A 17231-nucleotide genomic window follows, 5' to 3' on the forward strand; every position below is an offset into this window, starting at 1 on the left:
ACTTTCTGGTGGTAGAGCTGTAAACTGTGCTGTGCCTTTCATCACCCAAAGATTGCTTCGAAGAACCCTTAGCCATCCCTGGCCTGTGGGTCATCCTGAATATGTTGTACCATATAAGGAAGGGGGTCTTTCATCCTAACTGTTGGCAAAGGTGCTCTATCATGAAGCCCACCCCAATGCTGACAGAGGGCATCTCCCTTGATGAGTGCAGAGACAGCGAGTCTGTGGAGCTCGTGAGATGCACATCAGGCTGAGGCCACTGTGACCATGCTCCAATTCCACCAGGGAGTAGACATTGGAGAATGGATGGGCAGAAGGTGATGTAGGAGGTTTGTGCTCAAGCAGCCCACTAGAGTGAAGGTCGCCATCTTTTTGTCAAAACAAGCATGATACAAGGTCGTTGCTGGTGGGGAGAAGGTGAGAGATTCTCCTGGGCAGAACCCAAGGCCTCCTGTAGTGACCCATCCTGCTCTTACATGGAGACGACAGGCAGAGTACAGGACCATCACAGTAGCTGTCACTCCGACAGCCACTAATACAGACTGTGGCTACTGGACACTGATTCTCTCATCCAGTCCTTGCAACAGTCTTGGAGGTGGGTGCTATTGGTAGTGAGAACACGCAATTCATAGATTTTTCTAAGATATTAAATAGCTTCTCCATAGACAAATCAAATGCTTTCTTAGAAAATACTGTGCGATGAGCAGGAATCTACAAATTAGAAAAAAGAGGCCATATTTGGGTTCTGCAAACTAATTCATTGAATAAACCTGAGCAAATGATTTCACCTCCACAAACCAAATCTTCATCTACAAAAGGGAGAGGTCAGGTGATGGCTTATAGCGAATGGTAGAGTTATAAGCATTCCCTCCGAGGAAAATCATTTACAAAGCTAACATAGCTCTTGCTTCAGACTACATGAATATGAACTGGGAAGCCAGGCAGGAGAACTCAGCATTAGTAGTTTTAAGGGTAAGTGTGTGTGTGTGTGTGTGTGTGTGTGTGTGTGTGTGTGTGTGTGTGTACATGTGCACCAAGAGTTCCAGGCCAAGCTGGGCCATAAAGTGGGCAAAGAACTGTCTTAAAAACAAACAACAACAACAACAACAACAAAATAAAACAGACAAACAAGGAGCAGTACTGAGCCTGCAGCACCGTTTAGGGTATACGCTCTCACTATCTTGCATATATCAACCCTTTCTCCCAATCCCCAGGCAAGACTGGTAATCATGTCCAAACTCAATTGACCCAGTCCTAATTCATTGACGTCATAGCTCATCCATGACACAAGCTGGTTTCTTGGATTCCTGCTTCTGGACTCACACTCTCTTTCATTGTCAACCACCCCAAACGCTCGGGCCATACCTGAAAATTGGCAACAATGCCCATTCCAATACACCCCACCAGTCCAAGAACTAGCGACACCAAGTTAAAGACGGGTGTGCCGAAATAGCAGGTCTCATTTTGCTTCTCCACTATTTTATATCTCGTGTACATCGTAGCTGCACCTGAAAAAATAGATAGTCTAGTGAAATTTAATCCCTGATTCTTCTAATAAAAACAAGAACACGTGCGAGTACTTTTTTTTTTTTTTAATTTCTTAATTACGGCTGGGAGTGTGGCATGAGGCCTTGGGTTTGATTCCCAGCACAGAGGAGAAAGAAAAAAGTCCCGATTGCAACATATTTTGTTCTTCCCATTCTCTGACCCCATGCAGTGTAGACACACACACACACACACACACACACACACACACACACACACACACACACCATCTTGGCTATTTTCATGTAAAGGGCATTGCGTTCCTTATGTTATTCTATGACTTGCTTTTCTCACTTAACAGTGTACCATGAAGATTCTTCCAAGTCATTGCAAAAATCAGTTTACACTGTCATTCCAGGAGGCTTCTATATGGTGTGTGAGACCCTGTCTTTATTTTGCCCTTCTCTTGTAGTTGGATTTCTATTTTGCTCCCTGGGTTTTCCAACTACAAACACTACTCCATCAACATTCTCGATTTGGAAGTTTGGGGCACGTTTTCAGAGCAGTAGTCTGGGGGGAACATACTCAGGATTAAAATGCTGAGAAGAAGGTCTCAATTGCTCCGAGTCAGCTGGGGTGGGAGAGTAACTGTGTGCATAATGCTTTTAACATAAGCAGCTGTCTAAGGAGTGAAACCTAGAAACTTTAGTTGGTATTTCCTCATGAGTGACTGGCAACAGTTCCAGCCTTCTGAAAATTGCCTTTTGGTTTTCCACATGCCTTCTGAGACTTGCATGACCACATTGCATTCATATGTCCCCCTTGGGTTCAAGTTGTAGGGGCTTTGACACATTCTGTGCACCAGTCTTCTGTCTACTGCTTATATCAAGTTTTTTCTTCTGGTCTGTTTTTATGTAAAACATATGGCCCTCGCTATGATAAGGTGTGTACTCTATGTGTACTGACACAGTTAAGGCCATACTGGGCAACCTAGCAGAGCCCTTATCTCAAAATTTTAAAAATTAAAAACTAGGTAAATAAAAAGCAGGCTAACGAGGGGTGATGGCACATGGCTATACTCCCAGACTGTAGAAGGTTGAGGAAGAAGAATTGCAAGTTCTATGAAACCACTGGCTTACACAACCAATGTAAGTGGGTCTGGCTATACAGCAAGACTTTATCTGGAAAAAGCTAAAACTGAACACTTAGCCCAACTTCAAAATTTGAACATACTCATGTCACGTATTGTGTCTAAAGCCTGAACCTGTCCTTAATTGTGGTCAAATTAGTTACTCATTCTTCTAAGTCTGGCTCGGCAAAGATGCATAAAAAGGCCTCAGGACTGACTGGGTCTGTGTTTCTCTCTCTTTCCTCTTTCTCACCTCCAAACTCAGTTGGAAGAGCCCACAAATGAGAGACCACATGAAACTTTCTATCAATTGCACCAATTCTAAAGAGGCCCACTCCCTCAGGAGGGTTCTGAGAAGTCCTCCTGGTCTACTCTGGAGAGGGAAGCGGGGGTGCTGGTTACACAATCGGCCCTGATGGCTCCACAGGGCGGAGGGGAAAAGGATTAACAGCCCCACATCAGACACCTGTGTCCTCCAATCCTCGTAGAGGACCAGGTTTCTATCAATGGCAGAGCAATTGGATTCACTGTACATGACATTAATGGATTCATGACAGGATTGCATCCCATTAATTATGTCTGCATGGCTCTGAGGAGTGGAAAAGAAAAAATGTCATACCTGAAACACACACAAACTACTAAAGTTTGATCTTTTTCTATTTCTCCTTACAGGTCAGCAGTTCCCAGCTGTAGGAAGCATCCAGGTCCCCTAAACTGTTTTGTTTGGGATTTATGGTACTAAGGATCAAACCTGGTACTGCCTACATGCCAGCCAAGTCTTCTATCACTGATCTACACCCTGGCTCCACATGCTTATTTACAACATGTGTCCCCTGAGTTCTTGACTAAACAGATCTAGGTCGCTCAGGAACATGCTTCTAGCCCCAGATGATTCTGTGTAAGCTGCTGAACCATCAGAAAACATTTTAAGACATTGCCTTATGCACTGCACTACACAAGTGCCTTAGCTACTAAGATATTTTTGTTGGTGGTGGTGGGTTGTTTGTTTGTTTGTTTGTTTGTTTTGAGGCAGGGTTTCTCTGTGTAGCCCTGGCTGTCCCGGAACTCGCTCTGTAGACCAGGCTGGCCTTGAACTCAGAAATCCACTTGCCTCTGCCTCCCAAGTGCTGGGATACAAGTAAGTTTTTTAAAACTAAATTACACTGAAAATCTTGTTGCTCTAGCATGAGGACCGGAGTTCAGATCCCAGCATCCTCAATGAATGGCTCAAAAATGCTCTTGTAACTCTAGGGGAACTGACTTCCTCCTTCTAGCCCCCCAAAGGCACTGACACATGCATGTTTGTGTACACACACCAACAGTAAAAATTAATCACCGACATGGACGTGTTTGGGCATACACACACACACACACACACACACACACACACACACACACAAATAATAAAAGTAAATCTTAGATAAAATAAAAATTTTAACTCCATTTTAGAAGTTTGGGATTTAAAACTACCTCTTACAAATCCTGTGTCTGATTATCAGATAAAGTATAGTTCTATGAAGCTATACATAATTGTGAATTTTTTACATACTTAAGTCTCTTAAAGTACTGCAAAATTCTAGTTACAAAGGTCGTGCTTTTTTGTAAAGTAACAAACTATAAACAACATTTTATTTCACATGAGATTGTAAATTTCTCATTTATAATAATCATGTACTTACCAAGAAATGCGGAGAAGTTTATCATGAATCCAAAAATACCACTCTCTGGAGGTGTCGTTCCTGTGTCACTGAGAAGGAACAAAATAAAATATCTGAATTATTTCCAAAGGAATTTCAACTCCAACCCCTGGACAGATAATTGGTCCATTTTATATTGGTCTTTCTAGGTTTTCAGACACTGATTTTCACAGGTATAACCTGAAGTTGTTCTAAAGTATTTTTGTTTGGGCTCTAAAGAAACCTAAAACTGGTGGGGGGTGGTGGTACACACCTTTAATCCCAGTACTCAGGAGGCAGAGCCAGGAGGATCTCTGTGAGTTTGAGGCCAGCCTGGTCTACAGAGCAAGTTCCAGGACAAGTACCAAAACTACACAGAGAAACCCTGCCTCGAAAATAAACAAAAAAACAAAAAACAAAAAACAAAAACAAACAAGAAACCTAAAACTTGTTTTCTACTAAAAAAAAAAAAATCACATTTAGGACTAGGGAGATAGATCTGTCAGTGAAGTGTTTCTTGCACAATCATGAGGCCTTAGGTTCAATTCCCAGCACCGGTGTGAAACCTCTAGGTTTGGTGCCTCATGCTTGTAATCATAAGGAACTTACTGCTGTCCTGTCTGCCTAGATGAATCAGTGAGAGATACTGTCTGTCAGTTTGCCCTTCAGCATCCACGAGTATGTATACACACACATCTACTCACATACATGAAGACACCATAAACACTATGGTACCTTGAAAGAAAATGGCCCCCAAAGGGCATGACATTTTGGGGAGGTGTGGCTTGTCGAAGTAGGTGTGGTCTTGTTGGAGGAAGTGTATCACTGTGAAGGTGGGCTCTGAGGTCTCGTTTATGTTCAAGCCACGCCCATTGAGATGACCACTTACTGTTGCGTAGAAGCTAAGATGTAGAACACTCAGCTACCTCTCCAGCACCATGATGGACTAAACCTCTGAACTGTAAATGAGTCACCACAATTAAATGATTTCCTTTGTAAGAGTTGTTGTGGTCATGGTGTCTCTTCACAGCAATAAAAACCCTAACCAAGGCACATGGATAAAAGATAGAACGTGTTTAAAATAAACAACATGACTGTTTCTTAAACAACCCCACCTGATAAGCTCAATATGAAGAATTGAGTGACACTATTTTGAAAATAAAAATAACTGAAAAATACGCTTGAAAATTCTATGGTTGAGATATTAAGTGCATATAAATGCAACACTTTGTAATGACTGGATTTATGCACAATAACATAAAACTGAGTGATATTAATGATCACTGTTAAGTACTTTATGAAAACCCCACCCGAAGGGACCTTCATTCATAGCTGTCCTCAGCTACAAGCAGCCCTTAGGTTACGGGTTAAACATGCCCCCCTAGAGTATCGAAGGTATACTCATTTGGTGTATTAACAAAAAGAGGTTTCTATTTTAAAAAGAAAAAAGTCTTAGGTGCAGTCTATCATTTCCTTAGGTGACTCACAGCGTTGACAGCCTGGGAGCATGGCTCAGTATCGAAGTGCCTAGCATGCACAGGCACCCAGTTCCATTCAGAGGAAGTGTGTGGGCATGTTCTATCTTCTTTTCGTGGGCACAGGTTAAAAAAGTGTCATCAGGCCAATCACAAGCACCCTTCCAGCTTAAAAAGGATGAAGAAGGTGCTCCCAGCATGAAACAGCTTGCACTGGTTCCAGGTACTTCCGCTCTTAAAAATAGCTCTGAAATGTGTTATGTTGAAAACTGATCACATTGGAAAGACACACTTCCAAGTATGCGGAAAATTCTACAAGAAGCCTGTGCCTGCGGAAAGCAGGAAGCTCTAAGTGTGGTCGACACTTAACTTTTAAAGAGGATGTAAAGGGGCGAAGCGTGGCTAAGACAAACACCTTGACTCCTTGTTATTTCCATTTTGTCGTCAGAGCCTGATTAGGACAGAACCTCCCCACTTCCCCTGCTTCCTACATTCAAGGAGGAGGGATGGAGAAGGCTACCCATGTGCAGGGTCCTCTCTTGAGCCCAGGGCTGAGTGGACGGGGGGAAAGAGACAAGAGCCAGGAACAGAATAATGGCAGAGAGAGCCTGAGCCCTGGGACAGCACACTTGCCAGATGATTAAGTCTGAAGAGAACAGTTTTCCCGTCTCCACCTTAGGATGTAAAAAAGCAACCACCAGTGAGGCGCCTCACGGTTCTTGGCATGCATCTACTACCACCTTAGGGTAGGTGCCAGGGAGAAGAGCCAGGGTGGATGTGCATGGTTTTGGAAAGGGAAAGAAATAGCATAGTAGGTTGATAGTCAAGAAAGTACGTGGCTGCCAGGCGGTGGTGGCGTACGCCTTTAATCCCAGCACTGGGGAGGCAGAGCCAGATGGATCTCTGTGAGTTAAAGGCCAGCCTGAGCTACAGATGGAGGTTCCAGGATAGGCTCAAAAAAGAAAGTCCGTGGCTGGGGGATAAAAACATTCTGAAAGGCCATGAGAAAGCAGCTAGGCTTGGGCACACATCTATTGATGGCAGACCACGGTATATGTCAAAAGCCTGGATGTACAGTCCATATGGCACCAAACATGGGATCTGAAAGTTCAGAAGTTCAGAACAGTATTTTATTCTTGTTTATCTATTTCAAACCACCCAGGTATGGTGTGGCTCATAGGTGAGTATGTGATTAATGTGAAGGAAGGTCTCAATTGAAAATAGGACAATAAATAAACAGATGAACAAACAAACAAATCCCTACAGGCAGGGTATAAAGCATCCTGTAAATAACATTTATTTACCTATGTGTTCATTGAATGAATGACTCTCATTCCCCATCCCCAAAAAGACTAGTCAAGACTTGGTTGACACACACCTGTAATCCTAGCACCTGGGAGGTTCAAGCAAGCTATGAGTTCAAGGCCAACTTAGGCTACATAGCAAGACCCTGAAACAAAAAGACCTAATATATATTACTTATTAAATATTAATTATGCATCAGACATGGTTTTATATTTACTGTAATGTTTGTAATTTCATCTTCAGGAGCCTAGTTGATTGTATATGAGTGTGTCTTCTATAAATTCCATTTTATTCTGGAAGAAATTGGGTATTTGGGAAGTTTCACAACTTTTTCAAGTTAGAGGACTCTATACCAAATGTCCAGTTCCTTGATTCCTGGTAGTCAAACAAAGTCATCAGAATGACTGGAGAGAGGGACCACTGATGTGCCAATAAATGTTTAATGGCCAGCTCTTGAAGATGCTTGGTTTGCTGGCATTTGCCAAGTCCTTAAGGAACATACATCCAACACGAGAAACAAAGGTTACCAAAATTCAAGACACTGAACATGGAGTTGGAAAGAGAAGCACATGGATGGCTTTCAAGAGGCGTGCCTGCTGACCCCATAGCAATAAGAAGGGAGCACTAGGCCTTTGCTGTAGAGCAGAAAGTGATAAGTAGGTGAGAACTCGAGGCTCTTCGAATAGCAGAATTTAGTTATAAAGTCTCTTTGACAAGCAACGCCACTATGCTGTATCTAGTTTTTCTCCAGGATTCTGAATGCACAATAGCTACCATCAATGCCTGGTTAGTTCACACCCAGGGGGCTCATGTTCACCACCTTTTCACCACCACTGGTCACTGTCAACACTACAACTACTTAAAAAACACAACTTTGCTATGACTCTTTACAAATAACACTATTATTTATTCACTTATTAATAAAACCTATTAGAATCAATCAGAATTCATCAATGAGAAGTGAATTGCTCATTCCGTATTCCCAGCATATGAGAAGCTGAGGCAAGGATTGCCTCAAGTTCAAAGCCTGCCTAGGCTTATGGTGTGAAACTGTCTCAAAAGACAAAAAGTCAGCAAACTATCTGAGATACAATTTGAGTCAGGATTTCCTAAATCTGTCTGGTAAGAATTGTCAGATTTGGGGTTTTCTATTCACAGATGAAACGGTACCTAACTACATGAGCCAGTTTTTTCTCAAGAAAAAAATTCATGAAAAATTTCTAAGCAGCAAATAGAATCTGGCCATATCTGCAAACTTTATAGAACAGTATTATTGGGGCGAGAAGACAACAGAAGATGAACCCACTATGTGGAAGGGGTAAGGGACAGGCAAAATGTGAACCTACTATGTGGAAGGGGTAAGGGACATGCAAGATGTGAACCTACTATGTGGAAGGGGGCTGGGGGATGCCTTGTAGGAAAAAGACAAAAACAAAATATAGTAGTATGCCTATTCCATAATTAAACCTGTCATTGTGTATGCTAACTTAAAAATAAATAATAGTAATAAGTAATAAATAATAGTATTGTTTGAACATTATCATTAGTAAAAGTAAAAGGGTTCTTATCATCAATGAAAAATGTCTTTATGCTGGGTGTGATAGTGCAAGTTTTTAGTCCCAGCACTTAAGAGGCAGAGGCAAGCAGAGGTCTGTGAGTTCAAGGCCAGCCTAATTCATATAGGCCAGTCATGGCTACATAGTGATACCCTGTCTAAAAAGAAAAAAAAGAACTCTTCATAAATCTGTCAAGTCTCTCACATTACATATTACATGGTGAGTAAACGTTGAATAATCCCTTCCACCAGATGTGGAAATGTAATAAAGGTAGTAACAGCAAGGGGCAGCCAAGACACTTTGTGGGTGAGCCTCTTTTTAAATTTCCTTTGTAAGCTCACATTAAATGATGCCATTATACAAGATCAGAGGTAGTACGGTTGGCCATCCATATCTGTATCTATATCCATGCCTACTGAATAAATGGATTCAACTAAGCAAGAATCCAAAACACATTTAAACTGCATGTTTACTGAATATACCCTTGTCTTTATCCCTAAACAGAACTGTCCAACCACCACTTTCACAGTATTTACTTTGTATTAGACGTCCTAACTAACCCAGAGATGACTAAGGATATGCAGGCTTATATGCAGCCCTATGCTAGTTTATATAATGCATTTGAGCAGCCCCCTTCTTCAGTACCCGCAGAATTTTGTATTTCCACAGTGTCCAGAAAATGGCCCTTCACAGACACCACAGGATGTTTTTGGTTGAGACAGGTCTATCTGGGGGCCTAATTCAAGAAACTGGAGCAGGTGAGAGGGCAAAGCAGCTGCTTTCCAATGTAGCTGAAACCATTGCATCCCACCCCAACACAGCATTCTGCATCTCACGGCTTCCCAGCATGCTCAGCCCTGCCTCAGTCTCACCCACCACCTCACTGGCCTTCCTGTTAAGGAGGAATTTACAGCAGCAATCAGGAGTTATTTTTCTTTGGCCCATGGTTTAGAAGTTGTTGAAGCCATCAAGTACATCGAGTAATTTCAAAACAAGCTATACCTGGGAAATGAATTGTGACCACGTTTCCTGTGTTTACATTTATATAAGTTAAGCCAACTTTGGAAAATTCCAAGGAACTTGAGGAACATACTCCAAACTAAATGTATGCTAAGGCGACGAATAATCATTTAAAGCGGGAACAATACAAAGAACGTCTGCCTGATGGTGCATGACTTTCCCAAGCATAGACAAACCATGTTCTTTTATCACTCAGCACATGTGATTCCCACTACCAAGGTGATGGCTTGGGGGGAGGGGGGCTGGAGATGCTGAGTACAAGATGTAAAATTATCTGTGTCTTCAGACGGAGGATTATTAGCCTAATGCCAGGTTCAGTGAGAGATCCTGTCTCCACGGAATAAGGCCTACCAAGAACATGTTGAAGAATTATTGTTAGCCAAACTCCTCAACCATGGCTCCAGAAAAGCCTGCCAAACCCTGACTACAAGAATACAGTGCTTTGCTCACACAGCAATGGAAATGTGCTTAAGGAAATGTAACATGGGCCATCAGGGCAGAGTTCCTAACCATGTCCATTGACTTTAGATGTTCAGCCTGGCTTCTCACTCATGTGGCCTTGGGCAAGTTTTTTGAGTTTTCCTTTCTTTTTTTTTTTAATGTAGCAATACTGTCTTAGTTGGGTTTCCTCTTGCTATGGTGAGACATCTTGATCACAGCAACTTTTATACAGAAAATATTTCATTGGGGCTGGCTTACAGTTTCAGGGGTTCAGTCCATTATCATCATGACAAGGAACATGGTGGCATGCAGGCAGACAAGGCACTGGAGCTGAGTGCTACATCTTGCAAGCAACAGGAAGTCTACTGAGAGTCACACTGGGCATAAATTGAGCACGACTTCCTCCAAAAAGGCCACACCTCCTAATAATGCCACTCCCTTTGGGATCCATTTTCTTTCAAAGCACCACAAATTCTAACTTGTTGGATCTTTTGTTTGGTTTTGAAACAGGGTCTCATTCTGTAATCCTGGCTCATCTGGATTTCACTATGTAGCCTAGGCTGGCCTTGATTATACCTCTCTTTGCCTCTCAAGTGCTGAGATTATGAGTATGAGCCACCACACTAAGTTTGATTTTTTTTTTTTTTTTTTTAAGACAGACTCTCCCTTTTCTTGGTTTTTTCTAGACAGGGTTTCCCTGTGTAGCTTTGTGCCTTTCCTGGAACTCACTTTGGAGACCAGACTGGCCTGGAACTCACAGTGATCCGCCTGGCTCTGCCGACAGACTCTTCCTGTGTGGTCCTGCCTGGCCTCAGATCCACAGAGATCCGCCTGCCTCTGCCTCCCCAGCACTGTGATTAAAGGACTGTGCCACCACATTCAGGCATAATTTGGATTTTGTCTTTTACCATGTCATTTACCATGTGACTCTGGTTCCCTCTTTTCAAAGTCTTAATTCTATAGGTAGCCTGGTTTTCTGCCATTGTTTATTGAGCAGAAATTATGGTCATGAGGAACAGCATAGGTGCTCACGACCACATCCACTGTCTAGCAAAACTACACTTCCACCGGTGGTGGTGGTGGTGGTGGTGGTGGCGCACGCCTTTAATCCCAGCACTCGGGAGGCAGAGCTAGGCAGATCTCTGTGAATTCAAGGCCAGCCTGGGCTACAGAGTTCCAAGAAAGGCACAAAGCTACACGGAGAAACCCTGTCTCGAAAAGAAAAAAAAAAAAAAAAAAAAAAGACAACCCCCCAACCCCCAACCCCCACCCCCCCCCCCACACACACATCCTAAAGCAAGTCAGGGGGATGCACTTACAAAAGGCCAGTCCGGGACCCAGAACTGACAAAATTCTAAGAGTGCAGATCCAAGCACATGTCCAAGGAATGTTTAAGAGGGTAGCCTGAATGTTATGGGCCCATAAAGATTAACTGATAACAAGGAGCCTGGAGAAGGAAAGAGAAACTCCAAATTAGGCATGGTGGCTAGTGCTTGAGAATGTGGGCATGGCCTAATTCTATGAGATAGGCTTTTTTGTTTGTTCTTGGTTTTGATATCCTTGCATTAACGGGTTCATAATGCACACAAAAATACCACTTTCTACTACTCTAACGTACTACATGCAGCGGTCTGATTCCATGTTTTTAATTTAACCATAGGATAGAGAGCCTATTTGTTTAAAATACTGAAAACACCAAAAATACGCCAGCAAAGTTCTGTCTTACTGACCTCAGCAGCCATCTGCCACAAACATTTTTATTAGTCTCTTTATTTGAGGCACTGGTGATGATCCAGGATCTGGTGCATGCTAAGCATGTGCTTTTTTGTTTTGGTTTGGTTTTTTGTTTTGTTTTGTTTTTTGAGACAGGGTCTTAGTATATTGTCCTGTTCATCCTGCAGCTTGCTGTGTAGACCAGGCTGGTCTTGAACTCACAGAGGTCTGACTGTTTCTGCCTCCTGAGTGCTGAGGATTGAAAGTGTGTGCCCCCACATCTGGCTAAGCATGCACTCCTGTCTCTGAGCTTAGTCCCTGGGTCTTTAGTGTTGCTGAAGTCTTCTTTATCTCAGGCTGGCCTCAGACCTCCAGCAGTTCTCCTGTTCCTGCCCATCCAGTGCTGAGATTAAGCTGTGCCCTAACAAACCCGGGTTTCCTATTGATCTTTAGGCAAGCTGATACAACTGTATTTGTTTTTCTTCTCTTTTGTTTCTAACTAAACACAGCAAGCTTGGTTCTGCATCTTGCTTTTTATCCATGTAATAATGTATCTCGGAGCGATTCAAAGATAAGATGCCACACAGAGATCTCGCTGGAAGCACTGCATTCTTTGGCTAATCTATTTATTTAGCAAGTCCTTTGACTAGTTGAATGGTGGCCAAGCTGACCGAAAACCATGGTGTAGCTCAATGGGAGAGAGACCATGTCGCACGCTCTAAGCTTGAGTTTGCTCCCTACCACACACAGCAAATAACTAGATGAGGAAGTAGAAGCCCTGAGCAACCTTACAGATGGCATTTCATTCACACAGACAAGCAACCTGCAGGATACTTTTCCCAAAAGGGGGCAGCTGTTACATCACAGGATGTATTTACCGCTTGCATAGATTTTTACTAAATTCTCTTCATAAAATTTAAAATCAAGGGCTGGAGAGAAAGTTCAATAGTTAGGAACACTGTCTGCCATTCCAAAAGACCCAGATTTGATTCTCAGCACCCACAGGGAGACGGACAACCATCTGTCACTCCTGTCCCAGGGGATCCAACATTTTGTCTAGCCTCCTGGGGTACCAGGCATGCACATGGTGTGCAGACATACATACAGGCAAAACACCCATTAAAAAATAATAATAAAATTTTAAATTTAAAATCAATTTACAGTTCCAGGAGAGGGTCTGTTTCTCTCTAAACCTCACCAATAGTGTTGTCAAATGAAAAACGCCATCAGTGAATTACAACGGGAATTACTTTTTTTTTTTTTTTTTTTCTGAGACAGGGTTTCTCTGTAGTTTTGGTGCCTGTCCTGGATCTCGATTACTCTGTAAACCAGGCTGGCCTCGAACTCATAGAGATCTGCCTGGCTCTGCCTCCCAGGTGCTGGGATTAAAGGCGTGCACCATTACCGCCCGGCCTCTTTTGTTTGTTTGTTTGTTTTTGTTTTGTTTTATTTATGCATGAATTTCAGTATCTTTCCAGGTCTCAGAATCATCTAACATTTATGCAATATATTAAAGAATAACAATGTTATTCACTGGACTTGGTGGTCCGTGCCTATTATCCAAGCACTCGAGAGTTGGATTCAGGACGATCAATAGTTCAAAGTAGTCCTTGGCTTCGTATCAAGTTTGAGACCAGCCTGGACTAGTGGAGACTTCACTTGAAAAGGCAAACAAAATAAAAATAAAAAAAAAAAAAAAAGCAACAGTGTCACAAAGAGAAGTTACTGATAAGGAGGAAGCTGACTTTAAGGCCATCCTGGAAAGCGGTTCCCCTCTTAATTCACACATATGCTAAAAGTACCAGACCACCACAATGGCCAAACAGTGAAGGAAATTCATCCTGAAAAACTGCACATCACCAACCAAACACCCAATTGGCTGAACTTACCTAATTGGGACCCACCATGACCTGGGGTAAACGGATTGGGGAGGAGAGCATTTTTCTACACATGCCCTGGACCTTAAAGATACAAGTGTTCTATCACAGGACTCCACCCACTTTCAGAATGTTCATGGATTTTATACTCCCTGATTTGTTAGAAGGCAATGGGGGCTGGGGTGAACAAAAGAACGTGGCCAACACCTGTGGTTGTCCTCTGACGCCTTCAAGCAGTTGGAATATAGCTGTGGTTGCCCTTGGAGCCCCACAGGCCAGTGAAGGCAAGTGAACCACACATGTGACATGGGTGGATTAAAACTGCAAGCCCATGGCCTCCAAGACAGCTCAGTGGGGGAAAGTGCTTGCTGCCAAGCCTGATAACTGGAGTTTGATCCCTGGAAACCACACAGCATACATAGAGAATTGGCCGCAACGGATGGTCCAATGATCACCACTTGTATGCCACAGAACTCATGTGTGCACACACGTACATGTGCATAGGTAGACTGGTTCTAGGGGTCCAAGAGAAGTAGGACACAATTTTAAATGTTGAACTACCCTTCCTGGTATTATTAGTACAGGGTTTGCTAAGATGATGTTTGAAGAAAGAGATAAGAAAGTCTATAGATACCCAGATAGCCATCACAGTAACGTCAAGAGGTGTGCACGTGTCTAAGCCTAGAAAGAAGGACTATAGACATCGCTCGGTGGAAGAGTACTTGCCATGGGTCACCAGGTTTGAGTCCAGCACCAAAAGCAACAAACTGAAGAGAGCCGGACTCAGGAGCAGGCCGTTTTCATCCTAGCTACTTGGCTGCTGAGTAGGAAGGGTGGAGACTCCAGCATGGGCAACAGGGGGATGCCCAGTTTCAAGAAGAAAAAGAAGAGGAGACAGGATTAGATGTGGTTACTCAGGCCTATAATCCCAGTACTCAGGAAGCCAAGACAGGGGGATTGCCACAAGTACAAGCTAGTCTGGGCTGCATGGCAAGACCTGCCTCAAACAAAACAAAACAGAAATCAAGACAGATATAGTAAGTTAAGCCAGTGGGACTAGAGGAAATTCAGAAGTACAGAAAGAGGAGGGGAGTGGGGAAGAGGGAAGGGGAGGGGAGAGACAAGCAGTAAATTTGGAGGGCTTTTTTTTAGACAAGGTCTCTCTTTGTTGCCCTGGCTGTCCTGGAACTCACTATGTACACAATAGGCTGGCCTCAGATCTGTCTGCAGAGGGCTTCTCTAACTTTTTCTCTTTGTCTTGCTCTTTTGCAGTGCCGGGAACTGTGGTCAGGGTTTTGTGCAGGCTAGGCAGTCTAAACTCTGCTCTATGTCCAGTCCCCACACACTACTTGAAGACTAGCTCTTACCTGCATCTGGCCCTTACGTCAAGGGCTCAGAGACAGTCCAGTGCCCCCACCGCTATCAAGGTAGAAGACAAACATGACCCAAATCCCCAGGCACACTTGGGCAACCTTATGTTTGTTTTGCCCTGTAGTTCCTAGCAATAAGGGGTTCATCCACCTTGTGACTTTGTGTCCCAGAATTGGACCCTCCTTAAGACTTTCCTTGTTAGTTTGTAAGCCCCTTCCGTGGAGTGTCTGGGATTTCAGCATCTCGCGGGATTGCAGCATCTCGCCTTATTCAGCTGGTTTTCCCACTCTTGATTTTCTCCCATTTGAGGTTCACTTTAGGGTAACATCAGTCATGACTACATCGACATCGGACACAGAGATTCATTCCCACCTTGCCTCTGACAGCCTGGCCAATCCACATCACATATTAACCAGGAGTGAACTTCAGATCTAGGACAGGCGTAGCTATGATTTTCTCAGAAGGGATAACAGCTCAGTTTTATTTATGTCAAAGGGAGTATATCAGCCGGGTGGTGGTGGTGGTGGCAGTGGCGGCAGCAGCACACGCCTTTAATCCCAGCACTTGGGAGGCAGAGCCAGGCAGATCTTTGTGAGTTCAAGGCCAGCCTGATCTACAGAGTGAGATCCAGGAAAGGAGCAAAGCTACACAGAGAAACCCTGTCTCGAAGAAAAAAAAAAGAGTATATCTTGACTCAGAAACGAGAGAAGGGAGAAGATGGGTGCTGGTACTTAGGATTGACGTGTGCCATGAGCACCATGCCAAGGTTCTCCCGGGGGCTCAGGACCAGCTACTAAAGTTCCTCCAAGGGCTGAGGCAGGTCCATTTGACTCCAAAGGCTCTGACAGTTGCTTTGTGTCGCTGTTGACACAGGGTGACTAGGACAGGAATCTGTTTCTGTCCTTGGGAAGCTTTCACACCAGTGTCCTATCCATGTATCTGATGTATCTTCATCCATTTCAACCTCCATTTTCTTTCATGGAAAATAAACTTAGACATTCACTTCAAGAGCTGTTGAGAAGTTCAGGAGTTAGGAGTGGGGTTGACCCACACCTCTAAACCCAGCTCTAGGGAAGTAGAAGAAGGTGCAAAGTGGAAGAGCAATGGGTGAGCAGCTTGGCACATGCCTGGATCTGCTTATAATAAAAGGTATCGATTCGGGACTATCCTTGTCTGGATGGCATCAAAGAAGGCTCTTCCCAGGATTTTATCCCATACCCCAGGTACCTTCTGTCGGCCCTCCGGATGCTGCTCTGTGCACTGTTTCTCAAAGGGCAGAACCCAACACGTGCTCCCTGACTCTCTCTGCGGGCCGGGGGAGGGGGTGTCAGAGATGACCTTTCCCAGTCACATCTTGCCCCTACCTCAAGAAGATGCCTCTCTGCCTGGCCTGGACACCTCCCCTCTCTCTCACCAGTGCTGTGCCATGGACTCGATCTGCCTCCCTGGTCCCTGACGCCCCCACTTGCCCCTCACCTGATGTAGGGGAGGAAGGGGTTGACGTGCCCCGAGAGCACCGCGACCACGTAGGAGATGATGAAGGCTGCAGACGACCATGTCACCAAGAGGAAGGGGACTAAGGCCATTCCCCTGAGGAAGCACAGCATCGCGGCAAGAGGGCGGGCGCTGCGCGCGCTCGTCGGGGCCACGAAGCCGGCTTGCTGCGGGCTGCCTGGAGGCGGTGGCCACGACACAGACAGCTAACGCTCGGCGGGACGGAGGCTCGGAGACAGCCGGGACGGGCCCAGCCCCGGAGGGAGGGAAGCGCTCCCAGGCGAGAGGGCGGAGGGTGGACCGGCAGCCGGGTGGGTGGAGCGCGAGCGGTCCAGGCTTGTTGCGAAACCGGTGAAGTCACAAAGCGGCAGTCTGGTCCCCCGAGCCAGGGCGCGCGGAGGCCACCTCCCCGCCCACGCCAGGCCACGCCGGACAGCTCGGCTTCCTTTCGCTTTTGCTTGGGACAGGGTCGGGTGGGTGCAGCGGGAGACGCGGGATTCCGCAGGGACGGCCAGCTCTTGCGCAAGTCCGCTGGGTTGGCTGGATTCCCAGCTCCTCCTTCCCTCCGGGTTTCCCTCCGAGCCTCTCTCCAGCACCCATGGAGGTTTCTTCCAGGGTCTGGCCACCGACGCCCACCCCATCCGGGCTCACTGTGACTGCAGGGGGGTTCAGTGACTGAGCATGGATGT

At 44.7% G+C, this 17231-nt stretch overlaps 1 protein-coding gene across 1 annotated transcript in view; it reads right to left on the reverse strand.

The window, feature by feature from the left end:
* The window catches only part of Dram1 (DNA damage regulated autophagy modulator 1), a 34565-nt gene extending 17878 nt beyond the window's left edge, over positions 1–16687 (reverse strand). The window contains exons 1-3 of the mRNA XM_036170055.1: positions 16525–16687; positions 4294–4361; positions 1366–1508 (exon numbers count right to left, since the gene is read on the reverse strand). Of these exons, the coding sequence (XP_036025948.1) occupies positions 1366–1508; positions 4294–4361; positions 16525–16655 (342 nt within the window). The 5' untranslated portion in view covers positions 16656–16687. The remainder of the gene's footprint in view (positions 1–1365; positions 1509–4293; positions 4362–16524) is intronic.
* Positions 16688–17231: the final 544 nt, after the last annotated feature.

Source organism: Onychomys torridus, chromosome 20 (assembly GCF_903995425.1).
Source record: "Onychomys torridus chromosome 20, mOncTor1.1, whole genome shotgun sequence".
NCBI classification, from domain to species: domain Eukaryota; kingdom Metazoa; phylum Chordata; class Mammalia; order Rodentia; family Cricetidae; genus Onychomys; species Onychomys torridus.